Below are 12,487 nucleotides of genomic sequence, written 5' to 3' on the forward strand. Positions count from 1 at the left end.
GTAACTGAGGCACAGAGAAGTGAATTGACTTCCCTAGGGTCAAACAGCAGACAAGTGGCAGAGCGGGGATTAGAACCCATGACCTTCTGATTCCCAGGCCTGGGCTCTATCCACTATGCCATACTGCTTCCCATTGGCAAAGAAAGAGTGAACTTTGCAGCCAATGTTAGCACTGTGGAAGGAAGATCATCTGCCCTGCCTCCTTATGATCACTAAGCACAAGCAGATGACACCTGCTTGCAGTCCTGTATTAAGAGCTGTCGAAAACAGTAAATAGATTAAAACTATTTAATGAAGACTTTCCCACTTGTTGGGTAGTTTTTGTTTTTGCTCTGAGAAAGGTAATACCCTTGCAAAAAGTGTTTTTTTGTCCATGTTTAATTCTTAATGATGGCAGAGAACAAATCCTTGCTCAACTCATACGGAAGAGGCCTGCAAAAATAGTAGAGAAGGCCGTGAACTTAAGGTCATGTAGTATTTGATATTTGGTTATGGGCGATTAGAATTATTTGCCATAGTAATTCATTCAGTTGTATTTATTGAGCGCTTACTGTGTGCAGAGCACTGTACTAAGCGCTTGGGAAGTACAAATCGGCAATAGATAGAGACGGCCCCTACCCAACAACGGGCTCACAGTCTAGAAGGAGGAGACAGACAACAAAACAAAACATGTGGACAGGTGTCAAGTCATCAGAACAAACTACAAATCCACAAAGCAGCAGCAAGGCCTAGTGAAAAGACCATAGGCCTGAGAGTTGGGACCCGGGTTCTAATCCCAGTGCCTCCATTTGCCTGCTGTGAGACCTTGTTCAAGTCACTATATTTCCTCTGTGCCTCAGTTTTCTTCTCTGTGAAATGGGGGCTCAATTCCTGTGCTCCCTTCTACTTAGTCTGTGAGCCACATGTGGCACAGGGACTGTGTCTGATCTGATTAACTTTTACCTCAGCATTTAGAACAGTGCTTGATACGTATCCAGTAACAGTAATGATGATGCTAATAGCAACAACAACACAGATAACTTGATCCTAAAAAGGTTATGCAGTATTTCTGCACTTTGCAAGAAGTCTCACACTTGATTTGTAATAGTTTCTGTGGAGTTAATACAGCTGGCTGTTCTCTGAATTTCCGCATCTGTTTTTGGAAAGCGATGATAAGCAGTGTGTGGCCTAGTGGGGAAGAGCACAAGTCTGGGGGTCAGAGGACCTGGGTTCTAATCCCAGCTCTGCCATTTGTCTGCTGTGTGACCCCGGGCAAGTCCTTTAACTTCTGGGCCTTAGTTCCCTCATCTGCTAAATAGGGATTCAATAACTGTGCTTCCTCCTACTTAGAATGTAAGCCCCATGGGACCCCTACAGTGCTTGGCACAGAGTAAGCGCTTAACAAATAACCAGAATTATCATTAGTATTATAAGATGTGAAATAGTTGCTCAAAATTAGATTATTTTTGGTTTGGGGTATTTTACAGGAAGGAGATATGCCAATTCATGAGCTACTTAGCCTTTATGGCTACGATAATACTGTCCCAGTACCTGAGGAAGATGAGGAGGAAGAAGAGGAAGAGGAAGGTGAAGATGAAGAAGATGATGTGGATAACGATGACAATAGTGGATGTAGTGCAGAAAACAAAGTAAGGAACAACTCGTTTTAAAAAAAACCTTAAGCCATTCATTTTCTACTTGTTTACTGTTGACTTTTGCTCTCTTCTGCTGGAATTACCATCAACAGCCATAATGTTTTGAGTCCAGAATTTTTATAGCAATAATTTAAACTAAATGGGTGTAATATTTTGAAGGAAATATTTTCCAGATTAGACCTGTAGAAAAAAAGCATCCTTGAAGTGGTAATGATAGGCATTAGGCAATATTTGTTTTGAGCCAGGCTGGGATGTGACGCTGAATAAATGAAATGTTTGCTCTTTCTACTCTGCAGTTTTTTAGGCATTTTGTGATTCAAAGAATTTAAATTGTTCTGCACTGAGAAGCAGTAGTTTGTGCAATTCATTTTGTACAAAAGCTTTTCAGTAACTCTAATATTGTAATGTGGAGGTGAGATTCAAGGGATGTTTTATTATTTCGTTAGCATTTACGGTCTAAATATGAAAATTATATGATCCAGGGCCTCAAGGCACTCTGCCTCTTTATGATTTTTCGTGGTTTATAAAATCACCATTTGAATTGGGCAGTGTAAAAAGAAGAATGAAAATGAATTAATTTCTCCATTCTTAGTGGTATTGGAGAGTTTTCTTGAAAAATATCACCAAAGCAAAATTGAGTGGTTAATGCACTGGATAGGAATTAGATGATGTAAATTTTCTTCAGGTTGATTTAACTGATCTACTTTAGGGGGAAATGGTCTTGAGAGGACAAGTATTGTGTTCAAATGCTCAAAATCCCAAAGAATCAATTAGGGAGTCAACTAGAATTCCTGGTGCTAGTACCATGAAAAATAATAATTTCTAAAGTCCTTTTTAAGGAATTCAGTGTTTTGCCTATACTGAGGGGAACTCAAGCTCATGCTCTTCTGGGATTTGCCCCTAGAAGGGGCAGGCTCTGTTAGCCAGCTGTGTACAAACACTGCATACTCCTTTCTTTTTGTGTTGTTTTTTTTTTTGGATGATACTTGTTAAGCGCTTACTAAGTGTCAGGCACTGTACTAAGCACTGGGGTAGATACAAGATCACCAGGTTGGACACAGCCCATGTCCCACATAGGTCTCACAGCCTCAGTCCCCATTTTACGGATGAACTGAGGCCCAGAGAAATGAAATGACTTGCCCAAGTTCACACAGCAGACAAGTGGTGGATCCGGGATTAGAACCCAGGTCCCTCCAACTCCCAGACTCATGCTCCATCCACCAGGCCACACTGCTTGTCAGCATACTGATGTACATCATATTTTTGTGTCCTTTTACCCAGCACAACTCAAAGGTAGCTTGGTTGACACCAGAGAGCTTGTAGGTTCCAGATTTCCAGGATGTATTCTCATCTATGTCTATGTATAACAATACTAATAATAATAATGGTATTTGTTAAGCACTTAGTATTTTTCAAGCATTGTTCTAAGCAGTGGGGTAGGTACAAGCTAATCAGGTTGGACACAGTCCATGTCCCACCTGAGGCTCACAGTCTTAGTCCCCATTTTATAGATGTAACTGAGTCCCAGAGAAGTGAAGTGAATTGCCCAAGGGCACATAGCAGACAAGTGACAGCATCAGAATTAGAACCCAGGCCCTTCTGACTCACAGGCGCGTGCTCTATCCACTAGGCCATGCTGCTTCAGTGTACAGTTAGAGGCTCTGCTGGTGGCCGCCACTGGGAAGTCGAAAGAGATCATTATCCTCTTTCCTGGGACTAAACCTGGTAGAGGGGAGGGCCCTGGACCAGGGACGGGCACTCAAACCTCCTCTCTTATCCACTTTGGAGGAAAAGAGCCCAGGGTTTGGGTCATTTGAGGTTACGGAAGAGAGAGAATTAAAATGTTGGAAGATTGATGGCACAAAGGTTTGGAGAGAGATACGAGTGGGAGGGTAGGAGGACAACTAAAGAGAGAGGCAAAAGTTAGCACCAGTCTATTTTGGGGATGTATTTGACAGCTTCTTAAAGGAATAAAGCTATTGGCAAGAGGTTTTAAAATTTAATAAACTACCATTGGTGCTCACATCTGTTTCAGTACTCAAGGATGAGGTTCCCTTTTTATTCACACATCAGATTACAAGAACTGTCTCTTCAAAATTATTAGAAAACTTGCTCAAATGAATCCTGTCTTCTATGAAGCAGTGTACGTGCATGTTAATAGGAGTATTTGTACTTTTTTAACCTTGACTTACATTATTGGATTTCCTTGCTACATTGGGTCTTCTGTTTTCTTCTGCTTTAAAGTTTTGGGTTTTTTTTTTCCATTTTTAATGTCAGATTTCCTCTACTTGGCTTCTAGCTCATTGAAGGCAGAGAACGTACCTACCAACTCTGTTCTGTTTCACTCTCCCAAGCGCTTAATACAGTGCTCTGTACACTGTGCTCAATAAACATGATGGGCTTTTTGTTTTGGCCATTTCTGCAAACTTAATATTAGTAAGATTTGTAGTAAGTACTGTAGGTTCCTTGTGCTATATCATTCAGTTGCCTGAAAGGGTTCCTATTGCATGTAAAATAAAATATTTAGTTCCTGTTTGGTTTGGTTGTACTTTAGGAGGAGACCACAAAGGACTCTTCGGGCCAAGAGGATGAAACTCAGTCCTCCAATGATGACCCAGTTCAATCTGTTGCTTCACAAGATGCCCAGGAGATAATCCGTCCACGCCGATGTAAATATTTTGATACAAGTATGTGTTGTACAGGTCTAAGCTCCGTCGTTTTAATAATTACAAATTTCATATTAGTAAGTGGTGTTCCTTTCTTATCTCTTTACTGCCCTAAAATCCGTCCAACCTGACAAGTAGTCAGTGCTCCAACGTCTTTGGCACTACACTGCTTTGGAGTTAAAATAAGTAGTAGAGAAATACTGTCCTTACACGTGGAAGCTTACAGACAATATCGGCTAAATCTATGCAAGAGTAGATCCTAATGTAAGCAAACTGTCCATTCAGTGAGAAAGGAAGTCTGCTGGGTTTTGTTGCATTAGTTTGTTTTTGAGGGAATTTTTTTTTCTGGAAAGTTTTGTTTCAAGACCTAACTCAACTTCTAAGTTTGTTAGGTATACGCAGATACAGTGCCAAGCTAACATTAGTGCGACTTGTCCCATGCAGACAAGACCGGCATTCTCAGTCCTATGTGCCACCAGTCCCGTCTTCTGAGCACTCCACAGGTTCCCTGAGACCAGTAAATCCACGTGGTTGATTGACTGATATAATTTTATGCCGTCCCACCTTCCACTCCTGTTTTTGTTCTATAGGACAAGGGGTGGGATGCCCAAGACAGCCCTCCCTCTGAGTCCACGCAGCCTGTCACAGAAGTGAAGGGTGGCCAGGAGCAGCATGGGGGAGGGAGCATTTTTGTTGGTTTTTTGCCTTGATGCATTTTGGGGAAGTGGGGTTGGTTGGTGTGTGTGGTTTTTTGTTGGGGTTTTTTGTTTGTTTTTGATAGGGCCTTGATCATTCATTTGGTTGAGTTGGGTTTGTTAGGCAGCGACATGCAAGTGCTCAAAATTGAAAGAGGGATAACTCTAAGGAAGCCTTAGATTAGGCCAGACAAGTGAATTTGAAATGTAGGGAATATTGTGAAGGTACTTACAATGTAGACGGCGGGAACAGAATAAATGATCATCGTACTTATTAATGTATTGTGTGTTCTAGACAGTGAAATAGAAGAAGAATCTGAAGAAGACGAAGATTACATTCCATCGGAAGACTGGAAAAAGGTAAATTTGGGTGCTGTTTTCCTCTTAACTCTGGATTCTGAAATTCAGGAAATCGAACTTTTTCATCTCCAGAAGAAGACTTTTAGTATGAATTTCTAAAATGATAACATTAGTGTTTCTAGTAGTATATCCTAAATGCCTGTTAAATCCAGAGCACTGAACCGTGTTCTGGGGAAAGTTAACCAGATGAGATGCAGACCTAGTCCCTCTTGGGATTCACAGTCTAAGAATTCGGAGGAGTGGGGTTTGATAGACAAGATAAAAGGTTGGGATAATATAAATACCAAAAAAATCCCATAAAAGAGAAAGTTTCTATTTAGAGGATATTGGTATGTTCAGATGGGTAAATGGATACTGTGCGTGTAATTGGTCTGGGTGTGCTTAGTTGGTAGTCAGGGGATATGACTCGAGTACACAAGTGACACTGTAGCTCAGAGTTAGAGGAAGATAAGTGTTGCTACTGTTGTGAGGATGCAACCTAGTGAAAGGGAGTCCAGAAAGACACTTCTTCAGGAGGGTAGCGGAAATATAAGTGTGAGGTAAGAAAGCAGTAATCAATCAATCAATCAATCAATCGTATTTATTGAGTGCTTACTATGTGCAGAGCACTGTACTAAGCACTGTACTAAGCGCTTGGGAAGTACAAATTGGCATCACGTAGAGACAGTCCCTACCCAACAGTGGGCTCACAGTCTAAAAGATCACAGTAAGTAGATCTGGGCTTGTAAGAGGAGAGGGAAACGGGCGACTCCAGGAAATATTACTGAAGAATAATTGGAAAAACGTAGCTTGAATCAGTACAGTAATAATAGTAATAATTTTTCTATTTGATAAGCTGTGATCCAAGCACCGTACTTGCTGCTGGAGTAGATATAAAGTGATCAGGTCACACGCACTCCATGTCCCACGTAGGGCTCACAATTCAAGCAGGGAGAACAGGGATTTAATCCCCATTTTGCAGGCGAGGAAACTGAGGTCCAGAGAAGTTGTGACTTGCCCACGGTCAACAGCAGGTCCTCTGACCCATACAGTTAAGGTGTGGAAAATCGAGAGAGACAGAAAAGGAGTGTTCGGAGAAGCACGAGAATTGGGGTGTGGGGCCTCGGAAACCAAAGCCCGAATTTGAGTCCGATTGACGATGTTTAAAGTGGCAGAGGGGTCCAGAGAGATGAAAATGGATTGAAGGCCATCGGACTGTAGAAGGGAGCTCTATATAATCATGTTGCCTCCTCCCCATCCCCACATCTCCCCACAGTAAAGCTGCAGGTTGGGTAATTAGCATTAAGATGCAGGTCCGGGTTGGGCACGGGTTATCTGCTGAGGTGAACTATGGCGGAAACTGCAGCAGCCATCCTGAGACTGTCAATCCCCTCCATTTTCGCCCCTTATTCCTTTCTTTTTCCAGCCTGGCCTAGTATTCTTGTCTCAGTCTTCTCCTACCCTAGACTTCCTTGAACAGGGAACCCACTACCTATACTTGGTTAATTCAGCAGCTGCTTCGCCCCAGACCTGCAATATGTGTAGTTTATCTAGTTCATGTTTGTGGGCCAGGTAAGTAAATTTTCTCTGAAGCCACGGGTACCTCTTACGTCTTGCACCTGTGCACAGCCTGGACCTTCAAGAAAATTTACTTACCTGGCCTGGTTCTGATCTTTATTTTGCTTTGTTCTGACCTCCTCTGAAGGCCCAGCAAACTAAAGATCGGAACCAGGCCTAGGCAGGTGTGTGCCAGTGGAGCAGCTATGACAATGTGTGCTTCCTGTTTTTCCCCCAGGTGTTGTGTGATGGCCAGAGGGAGAAGAGGTCCCTGGTACTATATAAACCGCCTCCCATCCCCCCCAACACACACCCGACCCCACCTCACCAAACTCGCCCACACCCCCCATTCCAGCAGAAAAATGTGTGTGTTTGCGTGTCTCCCCCTCTCTCTCAGGAAAGGTATGGGTGGGAAGCATATAGAGTAATTGACACGAGAAACCGTGCAACTTGAAAAAGCAATAGGTTCAGGAATAGTTTAGATGAAATTGTGGACCAGAGTCTTTAATGGATGGTGGTAAGCAAAGTTGGGGATGTTGGACTGAGAGAGGGTTTAGATAAATTCGTTGTAGATGAATCGAAAACTTTGCTAGATTGTTTGAAATTCCTCAGGCACCGTGTCTGATAACTCCAGTGTATTCTCCCAAATGCTTAGTACAGTGTTGTCCACACAGGTGCTCAATAAATACTATTGCCAGGTTGATTGACTCACTGAGGCAGGAGCATCTATGTGTGGAGGTTGGAGGGGTAGATATGTAGCATAATAATAATGATGGCATTTTTAAAGCGCTTACTATGTGCGAAGCACTGTTCTAAGCGCCGGGGGGATACAAGGTGATCAGGTTGTCCCACGTGGGGCTCACAGTCTTAATCCCCATTTTACAGATGAGGTAACTGAGGCACAGAGAAGTTAAGTGACTTGCCCAAGGTCACCCAGCTGACAAGTGGCAGAGCCGGGATTAGAACCCATGACCTCTGGCTCCCAAGCCCGGGCTCTTTCCACTGAGCCACACTGCTTCTCTACCTCATACCTGAGGTGACTCGAACCGGGGGGCAGGGGGGACATTGGCCAGGGTTAGCCCTTTTCTCCTGTACCTCCCTCGATTCAGGGTGGCCTGCGTGGAGGGCAGTTCCACAATGGGGTAGAGGGAGAAGCCAAGACTGCTCCTCACTTTTAGGATGAATATATTCCAAAAAACAGGTTCTCAGTCCCAAAGTCTTTGTGGCCAGACTGAGGCTCCATCAAGGAGGGAAATCCCCTCGCTTCTTCCAAGCGTCTCGTGATGACAGTGTTGGAGAGAGAATGCCGTACCTCACTTTTCGTGTGTCTCGTTCTCATTCCGTCTTCTCCAGGAGGCCTTCCCCGATTAAGCCCTCTCTTCCCTGGCTCCCTCTCCCACTTTTTCCCAGCTCACTCCCCCTTCCCGGTCGTTTGTGTACTTGGATCTTTCACCTTTGGACATTTGATATTCGCCCCACCCCCAGCCCCGCAGCACTCATGAATAAATAATTCATAATATATAATTCAAAGATGTATGCGTAATACACATATGTACATTAATGTTGTCTCCCCCTCTATACTGTAAGTTAGTTAGGGGCAGGGAGCGTGTCTTTAGTTCCATCGTACTCTCCCAAGTGCTTAGTGCAGTGTTCTGAACATAGCGCTCAGTAAATACTATTGCTTGACCCGTATTAAAATGAATTAGAGGTAGGGAAAGCAGTTGGGTAAAGGGTATGTACATAAGTACTTTCGGGGTGGGGCAAGTTCCAAAGTGCAGAAGGGTATAAAGAGCATCATTGGCTCAGTGAGCAGGGAAATTTGGGTGGGAGATGAACGATTAAAAGGCTTCCAGGGGGCTATGTGGTTTGAGTAGGGCTTTGAAGGTGGGATAAGTGGTGATCTGGTGGATATGAAAGGGGAGGGTTTTTCAGGAAGGAGGGTGGGAGATTGGCAGCGAGAGAGATAAGTGAGGCACAGTGAAGTAGGTTGGTGTTAGAAGAGCCATTGTGCAGGCTGAATAGTGGGAAAGGAAGGAGGATAGCTTGGGAGAAGGAGCTGATGGAGCTCCATCTAGACTGTAAACTTGTGGACAGGCAATGTGTCTACCAACTCTGCTCTGTTGTACCCTCCCAAGCGCTTAGTATGCAGTGCTCTGTGCGCATTAAGTGCTCAGTAAATAATAATAATAATAATGGCATTTATTAAGCACTTATTATGTGCAAAGCACTGGGGAGGTTACAAGGTGATCAGGTTGTCCCACAGGGGGCTCACAGTCTTCATCCCCATTTTACAGATGAGGGAACGGAGGCACGGAGAAGGTAAGTGACTTGCCCAAAGTCACACAGCGGATAATTGGCAGCGCCAGGATTTGAACCCATGACCTCTGACTCCAAAGCCCGGGCTCTTTCCACTGAGCCACGCTGCTTCTCAGCGATCAGTAAATGCCACTGATCGATTGATTAGTGCCTTCTGTTGCACCTCGGGACATTTGGTACAACTCAGGCCTGATCTAAATGTTTTGTCAGCCTATGTATATGTCTTTACCTTTGTAAATAGTAGTAATAACTATGGCCTTTGTTAAGCACTCAACTATGTGCCAGGCACTGTACTAAGCGCTGGCGTGGATACAAGCAGATTGGGTTGGACACCGTCCCTGTCCTGTGTGGGACACCCAGTCTCAATCCCCATTTTACAGATGAGGTAACTGAGGCCCAGTGAAGTGACTTACCCAAGGTCACCCAGCAGACAAGTGGCGGAGCCGGGATTAGAACCCATGACCTTCTGAATCCCAAGCCCACACTCTATCCACTACGCCATGCTGCTTCTCAGCAGCAAATATTTAACTTTTTATTTAGTTCTGAGAGAACTTCACGTAAAGGTGTAAAATGTAATTTGGCGTTTTTTTCCATCCTTTTGTTTCATTTTTGAAATAAAACTGAGATTAAGGTTTTGCCCTTTAGAATTTTGGGTTCTGGATAGTTCTTTGCAGATTGTAAACTCCCTCGGGGTGGAAGTCATGTCTACAAACTGTACTGTACCCTCCGGGCATTCAGTACAGTGCATGGCAAAAAGTAAGCACTCAATTAATACCATTGGTGGATATACTCAGTTCTTTAATTTTAGGGTGGTATTCTTGCAAAATGCATTAGGGAAATCTCGCTGTAATATTCAGACTTCTAGTAAAACTAATTATGGTATTAAGTGCTTACTATGTGCCAAGCAGGCTCAGTGGAAACAGCATGGGCTTGGGAGTCAGAGGTCGTGGGTTCTAATCCTGACCCCGCCACTTGTCAGCTGTGTTCATTCATTCATTCAATCATTTATTGAGCGCTTACTGTGTGCAGAGCACTGTACTAAGCGCTTGGGAAGTACATGTTGGCAACATGTAGAGACAGTCCCTACCCAACAGCGGGCTCACAGTCTAGAAGCTGTGTGACTTTGGGCGTCACTCAACTTCCCTGGGCCTCAGTTACCTCATCCGTAAAATGGGGATTAAGACTGTGAGCCCCATGTGGGATAACCTGATTACCTCGCATCCCCCCCAGCGCTGAGAACTGTTGCTTGGCACCTAGGAAGCGCTTAACAAATGCCATCATTTTTAGAGAAGCAGTGTGGCTCAGTGGAAAGAGCATGGGCATTGGAGTCAGAAGTCATGGGTTCAAATCCCGGCTCTGCCAGTTGTCAGCTGTGTGGCTTTGGGCAAGGCAGTTAACTTCTCTGTCCCTCAGTTACCTCATCTGTAAAATGGGGTTAAGACTGAGCCCCCTGTGGGACAACCTGATTACCTTGTAACCTCCCCAGCTCTTAGAACAGTGCTTTGCACATAGTAAGCGCTTAATAAATGCCATCATCATCATCATCATCATAGCACTGAGGTAGATAGAAGCTAATTCATTCAGTCATATTTATTGAGCGCCTACTGTGTGCAGAGCACTATACTAAGTGCTTAATCAGGGTTGGACACAGTCCTTGTCTCACATGGGGCTCTAAGTCTACGTAACCCTACCCACTTGTGTTCAACCTATTCCTTCCTTCCAGTTCACACTGGGCTGTATCCAAAAGGGCTTGCATTGGCGGGGGACAAGTGTTTCCTAATTTTCTAACAATGTACTAGTCAAAATGCAGAAAGAAAACAATGCTTAATAGCAAAACTTGAGTGTGGAATATTTTCCTTGGAAAGTCCGAGGAGAAAAAAATGAACTGTTTGGCTTTTTAATTTGGCTGTTTATAATTGATTGTACTTGTGACGTTTTATGAGAAGCAGCGTGGCCTAGTGGAACAAGCCTGGGCTTGGGAGTCAGAAGAGCTGGGTTTTAGTCCCGGCCCTGCCACGTGTCTGCTGTGTGACTTTGGGCAAGTCATTTAACTTCTCTGGGCCTCAGTCCCCATGTCTGCAAAATGGGGATTCAATTCTCCCACCTACTCAGACTGTGAGCCCCATGTGGAACCTGGTGGTCTTATGTTTTTCTCAGTGCTTAGAACAGTGCTTGGCACGTAGAAAGCACTTAAGTATTATTGTTACTATTAATATTTCTTCCCAGAAATCACCTTTTGATTAATTTTTATCCCTAAGCTAATTTCCCTTTCACCCCATATTTTCATCCAATCACTTCCAAGCACTTAACTATCAACTCACAGATCTGAGGTAAGTAAGTGTTACGTTAGCATTGTCCGGATTCTGTAGCATGGGGGCTTTGAAACAACGGGAATTTAGGGAATTTATTCAAGTTGTGTAGTTTACTTGAACAAAGAACTATGACTAAACCCTGAAGAAATCTGCTTAAACTCTGTTTTGAATCCTGCTTAACATTTCATTTTTTTAAATAGGAAATTATGGTGGGTTCCATGTTTCAAGCTGAAATTCCAGTTGGCATCTGTAAATACAAGGAGAATGAAAAAGGTGAGTTTTAAACGTGCAGCATAGTTTGAGGTTCATGTTTCTGCAGAGGTATTGGAAGACTTTTTTCAGATGTGAATCAGATGGGAATAGGATAATGTTAGATATATTATCTGAAGTTTTAATAGTCTCTTAATTTAGTGGCTATTTGACTCACAAAATATAACTGAACTATTTCGAAAGGAAGGGGCTGTTCATTGTTTTCAGCTCTCACTGGGGAAATCAAAAAGCGGAAGAGAGTGTATTTCTTCCCAGAAATCTTTCAATAAAAAAAAAAACTTTCAATAAAGTTTTTAAATCTCCTTCCTAAACCGTATTTTCTGTTTCTCCTCTTGGTGGCTATATTTAGTTTTCTAATTTAGATTCAGAGTAGATTATTTTATTTCAGTAAAAGCAATCGGAAAGAATTCTTTTACCAAGGGGAGATTTCCTTTTAGAGAAGTAGAAACTAGAAAAGTAAATGGCCCTGAAGGTATTTGAAGTATTTAAGAGTCACTATTTTTAGTAACTTCATATCATGATCTAATTGAATTGCTAGAAGCCTCGCAGAGATTATTTTGCAACATGAAAATGCTGGCTGTCGTGTTGACGAAAATCTGATGCTCTAGAGTAATCTTGGAAAGGGTATCTAAGATGATGTAATGATTTTCATCATTTTCTCAAGAGGCCATATATTGGAAAGGAGGTGATCATGTCAT

General features: G+C 43.1%; 1 protein-coding gene across 5 annotated transcripts in view; it reads left to right on the forward strand.

Moving 5' to 3' along the window:
- The window catches only part of MIER1 (MIER1 transcriptional regulator), a 76,256-nt gene that overhangs the window by 45,567 nt on the left and 18,202 nt on the right, over window positions 1-12,487 (forward strand). For 3 of the 5 annotated variants that reach the window (XM_038752248.1, XM_038752250.1, XM_038752251.1), the window contains exons 4-7: window positions 1,467-1,628; window positions 4,189-4,321; window positions 5,291-5,355; window positions 11,720-11,792. In XM_038752248.1, coding sequence (XP_038608176.1) covers window positions 1,467-1,628; window positions 4,189-4,321; window positions 5,291-5,355; window positions 11,720-11,792 — 433 coding nt within the window. The remainder of the gene's footprint in view (window positions 1-1,466; window positions 1,629-4,188; window positions 4,322-5,290; window positions 5,356-11,719; window positions 11,793-12,487) is intronic. The other 2 variants (XM_038752249.1, XM_038752252.1) reach the window with 2 other exon arrangements.

The sequence above is a fragment of the Tachyglossus aculeatus genome, chromosome 10 (assembly GCF_015852505.1).
Source record: "Tachyglossus aculeatus isolate mTacAcu1 chromosome 10, mTacAcu1.pri, whole genome shotgun sequence".
NCBI lineage: Eukaryota > Metazoa > Chordata > Mammalia > Monotremata > Tachyglossidae > Tachyglossus > Tachyglossus aculeatus.